Source organism: Neopsephotus bourkii, unplaced genomic scaffold, assembly GCF_033783945.1.
Source record: "Neopsephotus bourkii isolate Nb327-2 ecotype Australia unplaced genomic scaffold, CSIRO-AGI_Nbou_v1 NB_962, whole genome shotgun sequence".
NCBI classification, from domain to species: Eukaryota; Metazoa; Chordata; class Aves; order Psittaciformes; family Psittacidae; genus Neopsephotus; species Neopsephotus bourkii.
Genome location: NW_026901456.1, coordinates 2,424,272 through 2,447,900, shown reverse-complemented (window position 1 = coordinate 2,447,900; position 23,629 = coordinate 2,424,272). Strand labels below are relative to the sequence as shown.

Sequence of the window (23,629 nt, the reverse complement as noted above, 5' to 3'; positions counted from 1 at the left end):
CTCCTCACAGCCCAGAATGCCTATCTAATGAATTGTTTTGTAGGCAGCAAGTCAAAATTGTGTCTTGAGATTGAGCTTATAGTTTATCCTGTACATCACAAGTCCTGTTACTGGGATATCTCACATCCCTTACTCAAACTCTCTTTGGAATAGGGTCTATTTGAATGTCTGCCTACAATACATAGCAGATATGAAGCTATTTTGTTTAACAGCATCCTTAGAAAAACACACTGTAGTCTCATGAGCATACATCAAGTAATATTATAAATATTATTTCTTCCACTTCTCTAAATTAGGGGAAAAAAGGGGTCCTTGCATGTTCTTCTGAAGAGTTTTACTCGGAATCTTTCCTGACTCAACAGGAAAATGAGCACTTTCCCTTCTTTATTTTTAAACCTGTGACATGGCGGAACATTCCCCAGAAACAAATGCCACTGCCTGGACCTGTTCATTTGTAAAGCTTCAATCTGAGGTCAGCATTGCTTTCCCTGACCCATCCATTCTCTAAAGGGGGGGGGGGGAATTACTGCTGGTGTCCACAATCTGCCCGGTTAATATCTGCAATTCAAAATATTAAAAATAATAAAAAAGCAGTGCATACAAATTTAAGAGGTCTAGACAGCATAACACCTGCATAGGCTTCTACAGTATTTGACTCTCTGACCTCTATTCAAACCTAAATCAGCTCATTTTCCCTTTTCTCCTGTAACTCCGTCCACATAAATTCAGCCGGCAGTAAATCTTAATCTGCCAATACTAAAATTCGCTTTTATACGTGCTAGTGAACAGCAGCTGTGTGCTTTTAAGGCTCATTTCTCAAGAGGCACAAAATATAAAACAAAGAAGAAATCAATATGCAAAAAATATCACTTACAAGGGTCCAGTTTGTCCAAGTCCATTTCACTGCTAGAACCAGACAACTCTCATTTTACTCTGCAAAGACCAATTACTTCGTTTTTATTAAAACCTTTGTCAGAAGACTATTAAAGAAATTTGTTCCAAATCTGCTTAAGTTAAAGTACGCATTTTTGTGTTCTTTTCAGCTTTTGGAGAAATTTTGCTATTTCACTTTAAACAAATCTCATTTAGCTCATTCATGCCCAGATGAAACTCCAGAGCTCACATAAAGGGTACCGATTACCAACAGTTCCTCATTTCTCACTTCCTAAAAATGACCCAGAGGCAGAACCAATTGTACAGTACCCATCTCTAGCATATGTACCTTTTAGTTTTCAGTGCCATTGTTTCTTGCTGAATATTAAGAAGGGTTTTATATGTTTCACAGACTCCTGCATCAAGATTTTAAGTTTCCTCAAAGAAGAGCCACACTAACATTCTTGTGTAAGCTAATGTCTTGGTTCTTAAAGTCAAGAAATGCACAACACGTTAGCTAAATCCAAGTAACTACATATTCCAAGAACAAAACTGCCCTGGAGAAAGAGACAGCTTTTACCGCCTATCAACTATGAGCAGTAAGTTGAAGTTCATAATCAAGAACCTTGCTTTATAGCACTTTCCCCAAAAAAGACTGTTTTAACTTTTAATGAAGGGTTTGCTGGTGGGATTGATTAACTGCAGACTTGGAAGTGTCAAATGCACAGGTTACAAAACCTTTAAGTGGAGAAATACTTCCAACAAAAAGCTTTCTGAGCAGGGAAAAATGCAACACTGAAAGGCTAGTTCCAATATTACACTCTCCCGCTTAGGAGGTAGAGGGAGATTAGGATAAATCCAGTTTCTCAAAGGGTAATTTTTCTGCAATCCTTCAGATTATTTCACAGGACACAATTCTATATAATTACAGAGATACTTCTTGAGAAGTTTAATAAACATACGCAACATTAGAACTCCCCCTATGATAAACCTCAGTCTTACGCACTGATCTGCATTATGCACATAATCATCACCTCCAAATTTTTTCTAGATGCAACAAACTTCAATAACCCACTAAGGAGCCACTTACCTTTTCTCTCCCTTAAAATAATTATAAAAATAAAAAAAAATAAAATTAAAAATCAAAGCTCCCCAGAAAAGAAAACCCACTCAAACAACAGGACACAAAAACAAAGAAACCCACCAAAAAATCAAATAAGCTAACAGGAAATTTATTTCAACTCAGTCATATTTGCTACTGTGTGTATTATTCAGGTACTTACAAACTATATAGACTACTTTTCAAGAATGTTTTAGTAGTACTACGTAAGTGAATAATGCACCAGTAAGGACTCTCATTGTAAAAGATTTGTACAAAAAAAGAAAAGCCTTTGTAGAAAGGATAGTGGTTTTTATTGCAGTCTTAGAAAATACGAATTATGAAAGATACAAAATCAACTGTTGTAATTATCTGTTTATTTTACAATCTGTATGCCATCATACTCTTATGGCTTTAAGATAGTCTGTCCAAAGTACTTAAAACATGCTTTAACAAAGTATTTTACAGTTTCAATATCGAATATTTCTTTACTGAAAGAAAAAAAAAACCTCTAAAACATTTACCTGAGAATTCTGTATCATAAAATCATCATTCATTCTTAACTTTTGCAAGTTGATGGTATAGGCGATAGACGTCAACATGCAACTTGTAGGTCTACTCTATTAAATAAATATGTTTAAAATTATTTAGATGCAGCTGGTTAGGCAAAAACCTACCCTCAAACTTCATCAGGTTCTTCATAGGTTTAAAAACATGACATTAATTTTATCACATGTCAATGACAGCCATGATTTCTGCACTGGAAGTCCTGCACTGTTTGCGGGGTGGAATTCAGACCCTGGCTGATCACCAGACTGGAGCAGTGGAGCACAACTGGATATTCTGGCCTCTGAATTCAGTAATCACTGACTTTGTTTTCCAACATCCATAGCCAAGTGTGGCAAGGGCTTGGGCCACTGGATACATTTCAGTTCCCAGCCAGTCATACTCTACATGTATGCTCCACCCCTTCATAACAAACATTTAACCCAAGTAATTCCATTTCAGAGTATGCATACTATTAGGACAATGCTTTAATGTCATCATCCACGTCATTTCCGACTATCACCAGCTTTAGAAGTGATATTATGTATAGACAGTAGAGAAGTTTGGGGCCTTTTTTTTTTTTAATTGTTTCTTATTGTTTGCTTTTTAAATAAAATAGAGACTTAGGAACAAAACCCTCTCCAGGGTGGCAGCACAGAGGGAGGCAGGATTAAATTAACCAGACATACAGACGCTGGAGAAAAAAATCCAGAGCATTTCATGAGTAATACATATAGAGAATCAACGTATATCAGTGACAGTCATTTAAAAGAATTTTAATTCAATTATCTGAAAATATATCCAAAGCAGTAGAAGTCTCATGATGTCTGCCATTCAGTATTTCTGAATTTCAGCTGCTGCAAGCACTGTGATTCATACAAGCTATGCTCCATTAACATAAAATTTACCCTTAAAAAAGTAATGATATATTATGAAAATCCCAGGATATCACTAGAGATTTGAATCAACTTTCAAACCCATAGGTGAGGTAGTGTAGTCACTTATATTACGTGCTGGTTATGAGACGTACTGCTGAAATTTGTCAAATCTTTAATTTTTGCTTTAAGTGGCTTAATAGTCTCAATATAATTATTAATGCTATATTACCTATGGGGAGGGAGGAAGAAGAAGAACTTGCCAAGAACAAGTTTTGTCTCACTGCAAGATAAAGCTGCAAAGCAGTATTTACAACAGTCCTTTGCTCAGTTGCTGCCTACTGTACATGCACACAAAGACAAAAAGCTAATATACATTCTGAGGTAGGAAATAAAGAATTCCACTGGCTTGTACAAGATTCTTCATGTTTTGTAAACCAGCAAAACCAAAGTTTTCTGTGGCGAGGTTAACACTTATTTCTGATGTGAGAATAACATCTACATAACAAAGCATCATCGGTATACAATACGCATCGACTGCCATGTAAAAATCTAAAAAATGGGGATTACTTTTTTGTGGCAGAATTTCTCCTTTGCAAAGTAATAAAGGAAATCTCTTCAGCTCATTTTCTTATTCTTCTTTCCTATATGTTTATACTCATAGCACAAGCCACTGAAAACATACTTTTATGGCTGAACTTGTAGTATCCTGAAGACTAAAATTCTGAAATATATCTTACTGGTCCCAGAAGAAATACATTTGTAACTTACTTGAGGCAATTAGGCACTGAAATAGAAGAATTTGGTGCCTGAATACCTTGATATATATATACATATGTGTATATAATCTGTCCTTAAACTTTCACAATACTTTGATTCCAACTTATCACAAACAGCAGCGAGCTTCAAAGTTCTAGGACAGTAAGTCACAATACAGCAAAGAATTTGAACAAGCATATGGGATTCAGATGCACACTAATCAAAGAATTGCATCAGTTGAAAACTTCTGCCTTTCCCAGTATGTTGTTATTCCTCCCACATTGTTTAGAGGAGAGAGCAGTATGCTGCAGCATCTCCGCTGTTCCAGTTGTCTTAACTACGTACCTGAGAGCTCAGACAAAAGTATATATTCAATAAAAGCTGGCTCTGGTACTGGGATGCGAACAGCAGGAAGCAATGAGCTGTTCCAGAGCACACTTGCCAGAATCTCCTCATACTGTCATGTTATCCTAACTCATCTACAAAATAAACATTTACAGAGCTATGTATGCTTTGTAAGGTTTGCCTACCAGGGGAAAAAAATAAATAAATCCTTAGAGATAAAAATTCCAGGCATAGAAGTCATTGTGCATGAACAGGAGGCTTTTCTTGAGATGCAAAGTGGCATTAGGTACTGTGACATAAATCAGAGTGAAGGCTGCTCTATACCTGAATGAAAACTTTCTCACAAATAAAACATCTATGAGCAGTTTATACTTACCAATGGCTTTCCTGAACTCTCCTTGGCATCACTACACAGAAAAAGCTCCAAGGCTGACACATACAAATTACACTCTAAATTAGAGACCAAACCCAAAGCTTGCCAAGTAATATAATGACCATGTAAGCGTCAATGTATTTTCAAAATATAAAGTTTCATCTTTTCTTTCACTTAGTAAGTTACTTTGCAATAATGCTCAATCTCATTTTTAGTTGCGATGTTGAGATGCTGGCAGTAAGAAGAGAATATATTCACTCATCTGTAGTGCATTTGTCAGTCATTTGCTGACAGAAGTCTGTGATACCTCCACTCTGTCCACACTGTTCCACAAGTGTGGCTTTCTCAACTGTTCTCACAGAAACTGGATGAAGTTCTCGTACTTGATCGTATGTTGTATCACACACACTTTTCACAATCTGATAACAAGAACTCTGCTCATTTGTAGGTGTAACACCTGAAAGACCGTCTGCTAATTCTATACATGCTGGCATTGCAAGCTCACTATCAGATGGAGCTGTTCGTTCTCTCTCCGGGAATAAAAATGAAAGTGGGCAATCTGAGGATGAGTATTTTGCAAGTATCTGTATTTGCTCATGACTCAAGGCCGCTTCCTTACACACCTGCTGGCAAAGTCCAGTCAGATTCTCCTTTGTCTCACCCAGAGTTGACAAAATGAGGTTTCTTTCCTTCAGCAAGTTCTCCTTCTCATTTTGCTGCAAAAGGAAAAACAACTTTTTAGTCTTTAGGTTTATCTTCCTATCAAAGCTAAAACAAGACAAAGAAATCTGGCCTGCTGAAAATGTAAGTAATTTGGCAGTCAGAAGGTAAACAGCAACACAAATGCCTATCAAAAGGACAAGCTTAACTTCTCGTGAAGCATCATCAACTCAGCTATTTGAAGCGTTTTTTCAGACATATGATTTTTTCAGTACTTATGCTGGCAGGCATAAGAGTGATTTGTAGTTATTGAATAAAATGAAACCTGGCTTCAATTCCTGTAAGTATTCCTGAAACACTAATTCTACAGGGTAACACATTTAAACCATTACCACAGGGTCTACAAAATATTAAGCAGAGCAGTCTTCATGTATACTTGTATTTTAAAAGTTAAAAATTAGAAAACCAGACATTACATTTTCACTAGTGACACAACTCTCCTAGATGAAAATAAATTCAAGAAGTGCCATTTCTACTGTAGAACAAACAATGGAGTTACAAGTTTCTAAAGTAAACAGAAAAGAGAGGAAAGAAAGAAACAGAAAACACTAAAATTGTAAACAAAATATTTTCTCTGGAAATGCAGTTTCATTCAAAGCACCAACAAGAACATTGGAAATTAAAAAAATTTAGAGAAGAGTGACAGATCAGTAAACTTAAGAACAGAGGTGCCACTAAGTGAGTAACATACTACTGCAACAGGAGAGACCAGCTGAATGCTTGAGTTTTATTTATACAGCTAAAATGCTTAGGAGTGGCAGACACCTCTCAGACATAAGACTGTCCTAACTCTGAAGAGCTTACACTCAAGCTACATGATGCTAAAGGATTTTCCAAACACAGGGCAGTGAAAGGGATGGCAATTCACTATTGAGTATCAAGTAGAAAAGGTAGCATTCATTAAAAATTGGCTTGTTAGGGGCTTTTTGTTGTTGTTTTCTGTTCGTTTTGGAGGGGTTTTGTGTGGTGTGGTGTGTTGTTTTTTTTTTGCTTTACTTCACTCTCACGAGTTTTTCTGAGACTTCTGACACAAATGGCTGAAGATGACAGGACATTAATAACTGAGAGGTCTAACGATGGAAACAACATCTGGAAAAAAGGAAAATTAGGAAATGGCAAAGAAGGACAGGAAGCAAGCAAGGCTACAATGAAGCACCTGCAAGAAAAGGACAAAAACAAAACTCTGCCATGACATACACATCCTATAATTGATTAATTGAAAGAGGAGGCAGTGTTCTGAAGTCATACAAAGCTTAAATTTCTTTAAAATTACATAAAACAGACTGCGTGTTACCCCTACTGCCACATCAATTCATTCTTAGAAAGTTTTATTATTTTTAAACCTCCTCATGTCTCCTTTTGCAGGGGAAACTCATACTGCAACCCCCACAACTGTTTTGAAAGAACTGATGAACGTTCAATGGCATTTTGCAAGAGAAGCAGTTGTTGCCAGTCCTTTTTGCCCAAAATCATTAGAAAGAGTGTTTTGCTAATAAACTTCAACTTGTCAGCATACTGGGAACAGCTGTTGCCACATCTAATCTGAAATCACTTTATGTATGTTTTGGGTAGGTAGAGGCACTCAACCGTGTATTAGAGACAGACGTAATTATCTGCACTGCTGTTTAACACAAACTTCAACATCCAGAAATAGTTATTACAGCATTTACACTATATTTATTACAATTCTATGTTCCCATCTGAAGTTGTTGACAGATTGACACATTTAAATGCTATAGTTTTATTTTAATAGCATTATACTAACACTGCAAAGTAACACCAGCTAATTTTGAGGAAATAATGAAATTGAGAGGTCTTCTTATTCTTGGGGTGAGGAATGTATTTAGTTCACACACTTCCTCTCCCTGCTACAGTATATATAACAAGATCTCAAATTCATTTCTTGGATCCTAGCTTATTGTGTGTCACTCACTGACTCATTCTCCTCCTGAGCCACAGAATCTTCAGATAAATAGTGCTTCTTCAGCCCAGTTGTCCTTTACCCTGTTCCCCCTCACATGTACCCTCATTTTAAAGCTCTAAAGTGAGAAAGTACAAGGAATGTGAATATACACAGGTGCTCTGAAAGAGCTGTTACCAACAAGTAAACACCTCCTTGAGTGGCCCACATGTATTCTCAAATATGGAACATTAGTGAACAAGAACACATAGGTTCACCTGCAAGATCAATAAGCAAAGATTATAAAGGGGTCAAAAACTACTTTATCAGTAGAGATCAAGAGAAATGACCAAACTTAATTGTCCTAGGAAAGTTAGATTCAGTACAAAGCAGCATACCCCTTCAATATAAATAGAGCTTAACATAAGAGTTTCAATTCTACAGAATCATTTGGGTGGGGATGTACCTCTGCAGGTCCATAGTTCAACATCCTTCTGAAAATAAAGTCTGCTCTGGGCATGATCAAGCTCAGGCTCTGCTCAGCCATATCACTTAAACTTCTAAGGACAGAGCATGCACAACCTATGTGGGTAACCTGCTCAATCACCTGCTTGCCCCCACTGGAAAAAAGTGCTTGCTTATATCTAGTTGAAATCTCTCATTTTAATTTATGACAATGCATCTTGTTCTGCTGTGAAGTACTACCCCTGGGAAGCCAAAGATCTTACACCCCCCTGTGGCTAAATGATCTTGAGGAATTCACCATAGATATGCACAGGTAGCTATCAAGTCCCCCCACAATCATTTCCTCTCCAGGCAAAAGCTCCATTTCCTCTGCCCCTCACTATAGGAGTAGTCCAAATCCAGCCACCCTGGTAGCTTTGTCCTAACCATGCTCCAGTTTGCAAATGTACTTTTGGCACTGGGAGGGATCAAAACTGGGCAAAAGATTCAGTCTTGCATATTTCTCTTTTTATTGCCTTTTAAGAACAAGAAATTATATTAACATATGGTTGCAGAGAAATCTGGATGCATTAATGCCTCAGCTCCAAACTTGATAAAACTGCTAAAAAGGCAAGTGGCTTTCTGAGTTCTACTATATCTTCTGTCTTTCTGCAAGGGTCTTACTTTTAAGATTCACAACTCGGGAAACAGTTCACCAGCCCAGGTTGATATGCTACAAGAACAATACTTATACAACTAGCAGTTGCATAACTGTATACCTGATCATGAGCAGTATCATGAGCTGAAGCACACAGCAAGGGAGAAGAAAGAGATAGAAAACAAAACAGAAGGATGATGGGATGATGGTTTGGGAATGACTCTGTACAATTAAGCTCAATGCTGACGGCCTTCAGAAACACCATTCACCAAAAATTGTGCTGTGATGCGCTTTTAGTTGAAAGGAAACAAGTCCGCAGAAGGGAAGACATGTACTTTAAGGAACAGAAAATCTAGAACTGCTATCAAGAAGATGTCTGTTATCATTTAAGACTGACAAAATCTTCTAAACTTGAGCAGAAAAAGCAGTAAATGACATCGCTCTCCAAATACTGCCAGATATCCAGCCAAGACGTTTAAAGAAAGACTCAAGTCAACAGCAATGAACTTTTATACATACCAGTTTTTCAATTTCAGATTCAAGATTTTGTATGCAGTCAAGTTTTCTTTTACGACATCGCTGTGCTGCAATTCTATTTTTACTTCGTCTTCGGATATCATGAATACAGTCCAATTGTTCAGGAGTTAATTTATGCATTTTCAGAAATGACTGAAAGTCATTCCTGGAAAGCGAGATAATCCTTTGGGCATTAAATGGCAGTTTTACCTGGAATGCAAGATACAGTTGTAAATCAAAGGTGAAATTGATACACACAAACAGGAAATTCAAGTTTTCATTTTAAGCATTCTTTACCACACAAACCTAAATTCCCAAATTCAGATATAAGAGCAAGCTAATGTAGACATCAGGTGAGGTGGATAAACCAAGAGGTTTCAACCGGATGAGTCCAAGCATAGGTGAAACAGAGTACCTCACACAGTTACACTAGATCCTCAAAGCATATTCCAAGTGGATGAAATCTATCTATGTGTGCACCAAGTGATCAGTTGATAAGAGTCTAGGAAAATAAGTTATGGTTAGGTGGTGCACAAAACAGGTGTGAAGAATCACTAATAAAGTATGGAATTTCCCCTAAGCTGCTATTAATACTGCATCCTATATGCATTTCCCAGAATAACACTGTTTCAGGTGAGACCAGGGCATATACCTCTAATTTTGTGTAGGAAAAGTTCACCTGAAACAGGCATTTACTTAAAATATAGAAATTACAATATCTGTCTTGTATTCTCATGCTGGAGAAGAAAGAGAACCAGGCTTTGGCCACTGTCTGTACACCTGACCAACAGAGGCAGGAGCTTCTGAAGCAGATACAGAACATGAAGTCCTGATTAATACTGAAAAACCTTTACAAAATAATTGCCATGTTATGAAGTATCCAACTTTATTTTAATATTTTATATTATTTATTCATTTAATACTTTATTTTAATCCTTACATTTGAGTATACTAAGTTGCAAAGTATATTACCTTGCTGCAGTCAAAGGTCTGAATTTAGCTTAAAAAGCAAACCTTTGTGTTTGGCTTCCCCTGGTGATTAACAGGCAAAAAAACCACAGTACTGCCCTCAGCAGTGATGCCATTTACTTCTTTGTAATGTAAAGACAAAGAATGCATTTAATAAATTCCGGCCTTCTATTTAAGGCCCAGCATTTTGAAAAGAAAATAAAAAACCTAGTGCTTTACAAACAACTGAATTTTCATGATCCACCATACAGAGAATCACACTGCAATTCTACAGTTTCAAGAACCGTGACAGAAATAATTCTACGTATATAGTAAAGATCTTTTTACCTACGTATGGCATCTAAAACATTACCAAAGCAAAGATATAAAGTATTAAATAATTTCTGCAGTTGGAAGAACAAATATAACCTCAGTTTTAGAGAAAGCAATACTATTAAAGCACACAGCTACTGAATCCAGCTTGAAAACTCCATTTTTATTTCACAGTAAATATATAGTATCATTTATCTCCCAACTTCTCCCCACAACTCAGGATAAGCCAAAGAAAACTGTTAAGTTTCTATAAAACAAAGTTCCAAGAAATTTACAGATTAACTGAAGCAGAGAAAAGGAAAAAATAAATCTAATAAAGAACCCCATACCTTGGTTTAAGACTTGCAACCTTTTCTGATAAAGCTGCTCCAGAGAAATATCTGACCAGATCTAATATTAAGCATGTACCACTTCAATAGCCTACCAAAACCTACCTCTTAAATCTCCCAAAATGAACAGTGATGTTCCATATAAATATTTGGATGGTTAAAGTTTAATTTCCCAGACTTTCAAAACAACAAACCACCAAAACAAGCAACAATACATGAAGCTCAGAATTAGGCTTTTGAATAGGGCCTTAAGAGACAGGGAAGCAAAGGATACAACAGGATGTTCTTACCTCACATTCTTGTTCTCTTGCTGAACAGGATTCACTGTCTCCCTCAGTGTCAGTTTCAGAATCCTCTCCCAAACTTATCACGTAATTGTAGGGACACTGTTCTTGTTGCTGTCCCTGAACACAATCTGCACTGCTTATTTCAGGGCTGTTGGAGCATCCTTCAGCACTAAGGTTGCTTATAAAGGGGCAGTTGACAGAATTTAATGTTGTAAAAGTTCGTTGAGAGCAAGGTTCAGGGCTTTCACTGATCCTGATACCCAGCCATGGGCACTCTGTTTTTTTCCCTGAATATGCTGGCTCCAAGCTCTCTTGTGGAGCTGCAGGTGGTAAATGTATTTGACAGGCTTCTGTGCTATAAATATCACTCCAAAATCCTTTTGCTAGATGTTCTGCTACCTCTCTCTCCACACTGCTTCGATCACCAGCTGATGTAATGTTACTGGCTTCCCTAGGGCACAAATCAACCTTTGCAGGTGTGTCACCTTGACTTTCAATTTTGTCATTCCCAACTGTAGTACCTGATACAGTTTTATCAGCCAAGACTGTGTTTTGCATACTACTGAAATTCAAGTTACCATATTGCTCACAAGTATGTAAAAAAGATGCAGAATTGAGTCCATGAGGTGCAGTAGAGTTTTGGGCGAGAGCAGCAAGATCCATTTTCTCCACTGGACATGACACAATCTGAGTCACAGAATCTCTCTCTGACTCTTCCTTTTTCTCAATGCCTTCCTCTCCTTCTTCCATTTTTACCTGAGTCTCTTCACATTTTGAGACCAGCTGCATAGGTACACACTCCTGAGCTTTTTGTACACCGTCACTATCAGATATTTCCTTCTCAAGTAAAGTTGCAATTGGCGGCATCTGAATGTCTTTAATACTGGAACTGGACTCTGAAGCATGAACTTTGTCATTTCCAAATGCTTTCTGGAATTTCCTATACTTTGGGCACTGGGAAGATGAGCTGGAAACACTACCCCTTTCTAACTGCACAGGATCACACGCTTGATTTGCATGGTCTTGGAGAGCCGGTGATGATTTAGCATTTTCATCATCTTTACAGAACTTTGTATCAGGAGTTTGAAAATAATCTTTTTCTAAAAGTTCTTCTGCTTCATCATCTATTTCTAGGTCTCCATCATCCACATTGCCAATCTTGGGGTTTGCTTTCTGACAACGTTGTGTACAACACTTCTTCCTAGGATAATCCTGCTGATCCAACTTGAAGTCCAAAAATTTGAATTTGAGAAACTGAAAGCAAGACTCTTCAATGTTGCGCACACCCAAAAATTCAGCACATTTGCAAACTTCAGACACATTGTCTTTATTTAAAATAAGTTTAGCTGTGTATGCAAACTGAAGCAAAGGACTAAATCCTTTAAGTGTTACCTATTTAAAACAGAAAAAAAGAAAATAAAATATTAATATGGCAAATATGGGTTTAAATAAAGAAACACAGGGAATCCAGATTTACCTGTGAGTAAAACGTTATGAACAGGACATTACAACACAAAAGCAGTAGATTTGCATGCCACAGAGAAAACCTGGTCATGCTCATTCTGAAACAAATCTTCTGATACAGTATTATTCTGTATATTTCATTCACTGTGTTCACTTTTGTTCCCTTTTCTTCACTGTGATCCATCTCTTAATAAAATGTTCTGAAAGTACCATACTAACAGTTGAAAATATTACACTGTACACTGGAAACCAGTAACTTTACAGAGGTATCTTTCAAACTCAAGCTGTACATGAATTACCCTAGAGTAAGATCAAAATGCTGCTGGTATTAACTAGTTTATTTAAAGAGAAATTACTGTTATTTGCTCACTTATGCACCGCTGATACAAAAAAAAAAGTTCAAAAAAACCCCCCAGAATTTGACCACACATGATTTATTACTAGAGCTACCTACTCCTTTCTTCCTCCCACAGATGAAATGAATTGTATCCAAAACTGTACAGCAAAACCAATTATTCTCCTTTTAAAGTCTCTTTGGAGTAGGCAGTTTTAATTCAACATTTCCATCTGCAGAGCAGTTGTCTAACAGGGAACTCACAGATAAAAACTGTATCATTACAAACTAAACAAGATCATCATCTATGCATGATGAAATTACTAAGGACTCAGCCAGAAAGCAGTGAACAGACCAACATATTACAAATTGCATGACACTTCCTTTAGTCTTTCTCTGCAAGTGAAGGATAAACAGTATGTTTGCTATTACTACTCAAACTCAAGCTCACATTCTGCTGCCCTCCATTAAAATGAACAGGATTTTATGATGAAGTGTTACATTAGATGCATTAGTTATGCTGAGTCCCTCTGCCAGTAAAATAATTAACTATACATGCAATTTAATTTGGGAATCTGAGGGCTTGTTTTGTTTGGGTTTTTAGTGGTTGTTTGGGGTTTTTTCTAAAGAACACATAACACATGAAAGGAAGTTGGAGAGATCTGCACAGAGACAGTTCAACAAAACTGGTTGTAAACTCTTATGACTTATCTAAAGAATTCTTAAACTAGCACATGAAACATGCTGTGGAGAGAAAAATACTGATTACACCACCACATTAATTCATCCTTAATAATGTGTGGAAGTAAAGTGTAGCTGGTTATCCTCAACAAGATAGAACACTAGAAAGACTCTTGGTCTGAGTGACCTAGAAAATACTTTGGGTGATTAAAAAGGTTAAAAAAAAAAAATCAAGTCAAACTATGTGATCAGTGTTTGTTTCTCTTAAATATGCAGTTTATGAAACTGACTCATTTCAAAATATCTAGCAGTTCCCAGAAGAGAAGCTCAAGTTGCTGAGTCTTAAAATGCTCGCAGATATAGTGATTAAAAGATGAGATTCACTGTTAGTAGTTTTGCCTGTTGCTTCAGTAGATTCAGTTCTTGCCTCAGTAATACCAAGTTACATTAAAAGTGCTCCTAAGTCTACGTTGTAGTAATATCAGGTTGATTATGTTCTTCCATTTGCTGTGTAAACTCTGGTCCCTTCTAATTCAGGTTTATGTCATGGGTTCATTATAACACTGATGCTTTGCGATAGAGATTATTTTTCTCCTCTGCAACTTTGACGTATGTTACTTATTCTTCAAATATCCTATATTTTCCATCATCCTAAAGTAAAGTTCTTTTCAACATCATTAGTTTTACATATCACTAGTTCCCCTATTCTACGCCAAATCATGGCTTTGTGTCCCCAGCATCCTACTTCCCTTCCACACCAGCTTCCAACATTACTTTTAATCTGAGACACATTCAGGCTATCAACATATTAAGCCATTAGGAAAAAAAATAAGAAAAAAAATGAGCACAGACAAAGTTAAGACAGTTAAGTAAAGAAGTGACATAATGGTACTATGTTGTAATATATTTTTATAATATTCATTGATCAATACAGAATAGCAAAGACCACTAAAGTTCTTTAAAAAGACCACTTAAACCCTTTTAGTTTTCAGTTTTCCCTAAAACCAGAAAGGACTGTGGTAACAAAGAATCCTTGTGCTTATCTCAGTATGCTACAAGAACAGTGAGGTAGCTACCTGACTGAAGTACAGGCTTTCTGAACACATCATCTCTGCATCAGTACTCAACTCAGTCTTGTATATGAGCAAGTCTATAACGTAATATCCAGCATCAGCAAAAATACTGATTGATGTGCACCTTTTTTCCAAAAGGTTTTTTTATTCTAGTTGAGTTGCCAACAATTTGCATGTTATTTCTCACCCTCAAAGCTAATAATCATAAGTGTACCTCCCAGAAAGCCACTGATTATTTAACATTCAACTCTTTGGGTTGTGCTCAACAGCAGCAATAACCACAGTACTTTGAGGCTCTTCACTTTCCATCTACATGTACAGCATTCCACAAAAAAAATCCAGTCGCTTGCCTCATGCGTCTTATACCTTAACTAAAGGCCAACCTGAATCTTTAAACATCTTGGATGCTCCAGATATATAATAAATTTTCTTTCCTACATATGCCAGGTTCTGCATCATTGCCAATGAACACCTGTAAATCCAATCTAAGAATAAGTATTTTAGGAATAAAAAAAAAAGTAATTGGAATACATTTTTTTCAGTCTTAAAAGTAATAAAATAGTGAAAAAAAACCCACATCAAGCTGATAATGATCAGTGTGTAAAAAGGATGGTGTACAGAGCAGAAGAAAACTGTTAACAGTAAGCAAGGCATATATGTTGTATTACTTGAATATACCAAACCTTAAGGATAGTGATTTCAAGACTTTACTATCGTAAGCTTTATTTATTACTCTAAAAGTATTCTCTTTTCATATAAGACTAGTTCTGCAATACCTCGTTACCATTTAACGCTTGTTTTTTGACAAACTTACGTGCTTTGAAGCAGGTGCAATTTTAAAAGTAACGGATACTTAATTGAAAATGTCTCTTCTATACATTCCCCAACACTTCGCTTATTCACTTATCTTCAGTTTGGGATATACACTCTCTAACCTTCACTTCAGCCAATAGCAGCTTTACAACTTAGAAATTCATTCCCTTCAGTTCTTAAATCCCTTGCCTATAACTTTTAAGTTAAGCACCAGCCTACTGTAAAACAGAACTGAACAAAACAGATTAGAAGCACTGGCAGGTAAAATAGAGAAGGGAGTGACACTCACCTCTTCCGGCAAAGTGATGATAAGATCAGCATCCACTTGGCCCACAATTCTTGAAAGGAAGTAACTGCTGCAAGCTGCAAGCACAGCTTTGTGAGCCCGAAATCGCTGATCTTCCACTAAAATCGTAACATCACAAAGAATATCTTGCTTTCGCTGATCATCAAGACTGAGAAGTACATTGGTACTGTGTACTGAAGATTCATATGCAAAAACCACACTATTCTTCTCACTTAGAGACATTCTGTATCACAAATGGTAGTGTGAGTCTCAGTGGAAAGCATGCTTCTGTTCTTCAAATCTGGAGGAAGAACAAAAAGAAGTTGTATACGCAAAAGTCACATCCAACAGGAACCTACTGATACTAAAACAATAAGCAAACTGTTAAACATGCATTGCCTGTTCTAATTCTTTTTAAAATTAATACTCAATTTCCTACATGTTAATACATAAATACATGCTTATGAGCATTTAAAGTACCCAAACCTTAATAAATACATCTTAAAATATTGTCTTAGTAGCTTTTTAGACCAAAAAAGGGAACAATATTTCATGTGACTTCAGTGACAAGGAACAGATTTTTCCTCAGCAAGTGATTCAGAGTTCTAACTTTACTGTAACACATTAAAAAAAAACAAAACAACATTTTGCTTTCATTTAGTTAATCAGGATATTGACTTCAACACTATGAAAACAGAGAAATATCACCAAAATGCTATGTAAGCTTCTTCTGTTTACTGATTCACCTAGCACAGACTAAAATAGTCGTGTTCCACCTTCTTTCAAAAGCAATTAGCCTGCTAAACCAATCAGGCATCAGTAAAATACTCATTTTTTCTCTGGTAGGCTGATGATTTGTTTTGGTTTTAAAGCAGATTAGTTCTCCTATTTTCCACCTGCCTTAATTCTCTAAGGCCACCTTCCTTCCCCCCTCCCCCCTCATAACTATTTACCTGTTACAATTGTTACAAGTTTGCTTTCCTAATGGATCACTATGATTCATACCACCTGGCAATGGAATCCCTTTTGTGATAAAGCATCAAAGTACTTGAGTAACAGCATTTATTGGATAATAAACAACAGTAAAAGTTATATATGATGTTAGTAACCTTAAACTAAGCTCATACATAACTGTTCTACAGCTATTCCTCAACTTAGTATTTGAAGAAGGATGGGGGAGAGGGGGGGGAAGGCCAACAAACCTAGGGAGACATAAGCCCTCCTAGAGAGGGCCGAGTTTAACAGCATTTCCAAGTCTGATCTTTACACTGTATTTCTAAATTCTTATTTTCTTTGGATTCAGCCTTTCTTCCAGTTAAAAAAAAAAAAGCCTAATAAAAGTGTCCCCACATCCAAAGGTCAATGAAGAAACCACATAATCAGATTTGGAACTGCCTGAAAGGAAAAATATATTACTACGAAAAACGTTACCTTAAACCAAGCATCTGGATTACAACGGACTATTCTAGCCAGGAGTTACTGTAACTGGAGACAGTTGCTGACACTCACTTCAGCTGACACAGGACTACTCAATCACTATATTGCTCAACAGTGGTTGTTATGATATGCCAGCTCCCAACAATAATAAAACCTTAGACAGAGCAAATCTTCAGTTTTCAAATATGGGAAACTTTCACAACATGGGGAGGGAGGGGGCGTGGCCATTTTAAAACTGTGGTTAAAAAAACAACCACCCTGCCAGCTATACTCCTCATTACTCATTGAAGTTATATTCATAGCACACAGGCATTTTTAGTCATCTTCTGCACAGAAAGAGAGAAGACAAAGATCCACATTTCCACTGAAGTAGTAGCATGGTACCAGTCTGGACTCTGGTAAAATGCAGAGCATCAGCATTATTTGCCATTCCCACTCCCTCATAGAACACAGTACACTCAACCTCACGGTCACCTTTGCCAACCTCCAGATCATAACTCAGCAAAGACAAAGAAAGCAAGTCTGTTTCAGGGTATTTGTTTAAATACACAAGATATTAAATTTTTTTTATGAAACTTCTGAGGGGAATGAAAACAGGAAAAAAAAAGTACACAAATCAGGTTTCTCTCCACTAAGCAATAGCTATACTCATGCACTGTTAAGCCTAAAATGCTTATTTTTGGAAAAAAAATAACAACAACCAAAACCAAAAAACAACAACAAAAAACCAACAAAACAATTTAAATGTTTTCATATACCAAATGACAAGAGTTGTTTATATAGGAAATATTTAATTTCTAATAATTTTAAGTTGGAATTCTCAAGTAATTTCCTGTGAGTTATTAATGAAATTCTATTCTTAGAATAGCTTAAAAGTAGTAAGCAGTGGAACGTAAATCATGTATCCCTATTTGTTTACTCCACATCCTTAACATATCATATTCCTCAGATATTACAGCACATGCAGTATGACTCCGTATTTGCTGCCAAAAGGTCTTAAAAAAATACAAAATCATCAAAAAGAAACGAAGGACAAAACCTTAAGACTTAACTCCAGGCCAGTGGGGAGAACAGGAAAGCATTAAAGATAAAGCCATATTTTGAGGTGAATACTTGGGCAAAACTCACGAGGGTGACTATAGTTAAGATAAGCCTTTAAAGGTTGTTTCTTCTTTTAAAGTCCCAAGTCCTCCTAACCCTTAGATAAAGAACAAATCATATATGCTGCTTTTGGGTTTTCCCTTATTCCAACATCCAATTCATCTAATTACTTTCATAGCATTTAGCACAGAAGGCTAAAAAGAACAGTAGTTTGTTTATATTTTCATATACATATACATGCACATATATATATATGCAGAGGACAGTCAACCCTCCTTTTCACTTGATCTCTACAAGGCACGCAACACGCTTTCAAAACAGTGTGCAGCCTACTTGAAGCACTGATAGTGAGCTCCCAATGTTATTGGTGCCAAAAAGAAAAAAAGAAAAAAAGCTTTCAACACTGAAACACCACCTTCTATTTCTTGAGAAGTGAAAATTAACATTTAACTTGAGCATAGCTTAGTTTAACACTTTACTCTGACAGAACACTGTACTTCCCAATGTGAAGATTTCATCAGCTAAATTATGTCCCCACCATATTTAAGCAGGATGCAAGTATTTTTGAGGTATCAAAAATATAAAACATAGAATTTCATGAAGCATTTTGAAATTTAAAGGAACCTTAAAAAAAAAAAACAAAAAAACAACACACACCAAAAACAAAGACAAAAAATGTAACTACTGACATACATGGTAAAGAAAGAAATCAAAAGGGAAAGAACCAAAAGACTGAAAATGCTGGTGAAAACAAAAAGCATCAAACAGGAAAGGGAAAACATTACCACTGTAAAAAGCTGTAACACTTCAGAGAAGTGCTAACAGAGGTCAAACTTGTGAATGACTTAATTCTGCTTTCCAGTTATGTAATAAAGGCATGATATACCAGATTTATGATAACATTTGTCATGCATCGAAAGCAGTGTGACCAGCAGGTCAAAGGAGGTGATCCTGCCCCTCTAACTCTGCTCTTGTGAGACCCCACTTGGAGTACTGTGTGGCACTTCTGGTGTCCCAAACATAAGAAGGGCATGGAGCTGTTGGAACAAGTCCAGAGGAGGACCACGAGAATGATAACAGAGCTGAAGCACCTCCCATATGAAGACAGGCTGAGAAAGCTGGGGTTGTTGAGTCTAGAGAAGGCTGCATGAAGACCTCATAGCAGCCTTCCAGTATCTGAAGGGGGCCTACAAGGATGCCGGAGAGGGACTCTTCATCAGGAACTGTAGTGACAGGACAAGGAGGAACGGGTTTAAACTTAAACAGGGGAAGCTCAGGTTAGATATAAGGAAGTTCTTCTCCATGAGGATGGTGAGGCACTAGAATAGGTTGTCCAAAGAAGTGACGAAAGCTCTATCCCTGGCAGTGTTTGAGGCCAGGCTGGACAGAGCCTTGGGCAACATGGTCTAGTGTGAGGCACCCCTGCCTGAGGCAGGGGGTTTGGAACTAGATGATCTTAAGGTCCTTTCCATCCCAAACCATTCTATGATTCTATGACAGTCAACTAGATTTTTCACAGCGCTGTGAGAACAAAATACAGTTGTTCATAAATAGATGTTATACACATATCCAGAACAAGATTTACTGTTGCAACAAAGACAAAAAGTACACCTCTTCTAGAAACTGTTTAATTTTATTTCTACTTTAACTCTTCTCCCAGAGGAATCAAATCCTTAAAATTAATTTCATAGAACCACAGAAGAAGCAACATGAAAGCTCATTAATCACAAATCATTGGTTAGTGGAAGAAACTAGTACTGTCAGCACAAGAGCATTCCTCAAATTCATCTCACCTGAAATTCTGCACACCAAAAAACCTCAGTCTTTTCAGGAAGGGGGGAGGGAAATAAAAAAATAATATAAACACACATGGTAGTATAAAAACTACACAAAGGAATATCTGCAGGTGAATGAACCAAATTTTGCTCTGAAAACACAACCAAGCATGCTACTATGAAGTTTCCATTCTCTATCACAGTGATTTTGAGATAAAAAATTATTTGCCTAACAGCAAAAATATTTGCTCCTAAATACCAGCTATAAAACTTTATTCTGCTTTATCAAATTGAATTAACTCCTTTTTTTTTTCCTCCCTACTAGCACACAATTCAATGGGTAAACTATGCCTATCATACCATCAGTAAATTTAGACATCTCTACTTCTAACTGACCAGATATGCACCTATTCACTTTCAAAGCACATATAATAAAAATTAGCACTGCAACAATATTTAAGAAAGGAATATATATCTGTTTAAGTACATACAGTACATAGTCTGCAGATCAGAGCAAGATGACTATCAAGACTCATTGTGAATACAGATCTCATCCAACACTCATTTTTCCTCATGCATTTGAAGTTATTCATTAGCTTATATTATTAACATGGAGGCAACTGAAAAGTATAATAAGTGTAAAGTACTGTAAAACTGTAAAAAAGACTGCAGGTTTGCTCATCTGATTGCTTACAGGTGATAGCAATTACTGCTCTTTAACTCCTAGCTGACCACAGAATTAAAGAACTTAGTTACGTGATGCAATCCCTTCCCCCAGAATCTCTGCTTTAAAGAGCCACTTGGTGCGGATCTTTAGGTAAACCCATTTGATAGTTCAAAAAAAAAAAGTATATTTTTCAAAGATTATAATAATTATGAGAGTAGGTAAAGCTGTAAGGAACTCTTGTTGCTAAGTAACAGAAGGAAAATAATAATAGATAATATTACTTTGGAATAGATAGCATAAGAGTAGGATCATATTATGAGGATAAAACTCATAATAATGTGATGTATTTCTTATCCACATGCATATAAATCTGGCACAAGGTAGATTAACTTTCATGCTCAGTAGCACCATTACAACATGTAAAAGCCTGTGCTTGGTATCAGGTGGTCAACAAGAGAAGTGTTATGCAAGAGGTGAAGGAAGCTTTGAAGAATCAAGTTGTCACTGAAGGTGACAAAAGCATGCACAAAAACCAGCTTACCTCCATACATTTATGATAGGACAAAAGAACTGCTTGACGTTTAAGCAAGTTTCTGAAAATTCTGGCAGTTACATAATCCTGGAAAGAGTTTTGTATTGTGCTTCACAAACAAAAGGTATAAATAATTTTAAATAATATATGTAAAAATAGAACTAATGTATTAGATATTATTTTAATATGTAATAAAAAAGTAATAAACCCAGTAAATGCCTTTTACAATAGGTCTTCCTAGCAAACCACTCATAAGTCACAATTTGACACAGTACTGCTTTCTCAAGTATTTAACCCTGAGGACTAATTTTCCCCACTATACAAAATGGCAGCAAAACACACAGTGTGCATACGCTGACACAGAGCACTCAATAATATCATCTGCTTTTTCTTGTACTGTTGAGCCCAAACTTCACAATTTGTCACAATGATTAAGTCCTCTAAGGCTGAAAAAAGCTGATAAACAGAATCCCATTTGAAGAGGAAAGTTATTCAAGTAACCAGAAGCAATAGTAATAAGATGCAGACATCAAGACAACTCTCAAAACCTTAGAATAATAAAGCAACTATACCCCCCATCAGTTCACTGCAAGTATTAAAATCAGCAGCAATTATCCCAAATCATTGCCACTTATCCAGATGCCCACTGGACAACTCCAAAGAATTACATCTTTTTTACAGAGAATTTCTAAACCATGAATGTTCTGTCAGAACTATTTTCTTAATAAACATACAGGATCATAAAAATCAAACAAATTGACTAAATAGCTAAAATACTGTTATTCAATGCACTGAATTAATAGTAAGAACTTCTTCAAAATTTAAACAAAAATTTAAGCAAAGTATCTTGCATTTTTCATCAATGTTAGAAAATCCCCCAACGTGCCACACATTTGACAACTACATTTTACAGTAACTTAGAAAAACAGTCACCAATTCTGTATGCTTATAGCTGGTTTATTGTACCACTTGCATCATTCTTTCTGAGGAAAGAAAACAACATCTGGAGGTGCCTCTGCCTGCCTATGACAGCTGCCAGGAACTTTACCACAGAGTAACTTAGAAGAGTCAGACAGCTATGTGGCAAATTCAGTGCCCTTTAGTTTATACTCAATCACCACAAAAGCTGAAAGGGGTGATATTTCAACATACAAAGGGTTATGCTTTATGGCTAAAGAGAGCATTTTGAACATCAGACCAGCTGATGCTAGCAAGATCCGCCAACGGCGCTAGAATAAAACTCACAACTAGAAAGAATGAATGAGTCACAGAAATGAGCTCCATAGGCTCTGACTCTTAAAGGCAAACAGTCACAGAACACTAAAATGACCCTCAAAACTGAGATACAAGCTTGAGTGCAGATCACTGTCATTTCTGCTTTTATTTACATTATGATACACCTGTGATTTATGTACAGATTTACCAAAATACTTTTTGAACATCTGAATTTGAATGTTTCAAGTATCCTTAAAACCACTTACATCAGAGCACAGAAATCCACGGAAATCAGTAACAGTCATATCTTTATTATTTAGAAGGTTTGCACTTTCAGGAAAGACATAGCTGATTTTCCAAACTTACAATCTAAACATTTGGCAGTAAATCTAAGGACCTGTAAAAGAAAATCCAGTATCAAATGGTCATTGAGACACAGTGGGAACCCATACACATTTGGATTCAGTAACGTAACATCCAGACCTAATGACTAGCTGTGAAAGACCTGCTGTCAAATAAAACACAGGACTGTATTTTGTCATCAACACCTGTAACATGCTTAATAGCAAGTGCGATAGTAAACCAGCACAAATTAAACTGTGGTTCTTCTGCTTCAAGGTCTACTAAGACAACAATGGTACCAGCAAGAGCCAAGCAAAAATACACATGCTACAGAAGTTGCATCCTATGAAGTGAAGGCTTTCTTTTAAAGAGCAACAGCCTCTTACTTATTTCCTATCAGCCTATAGATCTATTTTAGATACTCCTAAAAATAACTAACCTTTTATTCCTAGTCTCAGCTATCCATTATGCATCTCTACTACCACAATCAACTCAGTCTACACCTGTGATTTATTCTTTTCTGACCTTCAGCTACCATAGATTTCCTGTAAATAATCAAGCCCCAAAGTTACCCAATTTACTAAAAAAGTAAAGAAAACTCTGTTCCTTAGTCTTTACATAGGGAACAACCATTCCCTGATACCATACTAGATATCAGTTCTCTGTAATAATTACAGTAACTCTCACTTGTGTTCAGTTGAAGTTCTTGAAATATGAGAAAGCAGAGTGAAGCCCCCTTCCAGTAGCTACAGAACCCAGGTGGGACACCTTTGCTGTCACTGCTACCTGAGCTGGTTGAACTTGGACATCCAGACGCTAAGTCGGTTATGATCACCATCACCATAAAACTAGCAAGATTAATTTATCACCTAGCAGACAATAAAAGTCTGCTCAGCTATCACCA

General features: G+C 36.6%; 1 protein-coding gene across 2 annotated transcripts; it reads right to left on the bottom strand.

The window, feature by feature from the left end:
* Nucleotides 1-2,332: 2,332 nt before the first annotated feature.
* On the bottom strand, nt 2,333-23,088 carry BACH1 (BTB domain and CNC homolog 1). 2 transcript variants are annotated; one of them, XM_061359009.1, is made up of 5 exons: nt 22,650-23,088; nt 15,660-15,957; nt 11,009-12,397; nt 9,112-9,318; nt 2,333-5,586 (listed from the first exon to the last, which is right to left on the bottom strand). In XM_061359009.1, exons 2-5 carry the CDS (start codon nt 15,897-15,899, stop codon nt 5,125-5,127), a joined length of 2,298 nt encoding a protein of 765 aa, XP_061214993.1. In that variant the 5' UTR covers nt 15,900-15,957; nt 22,650-23,088; the 3' UTR covers nt 2,333-5,124. The 2 variants fall into 2 exon arrangements, with proteins under 2 accessions (XP_061214993.1, XP_061214992.1); XM_061359008.1 differs by lacking the exon at nt 22,650-23,088 and adding an exon at nt 19,988-20,010.
* Between the last annotated feature and the right edge of the window lie 541 nt (nt 23,089-23,629).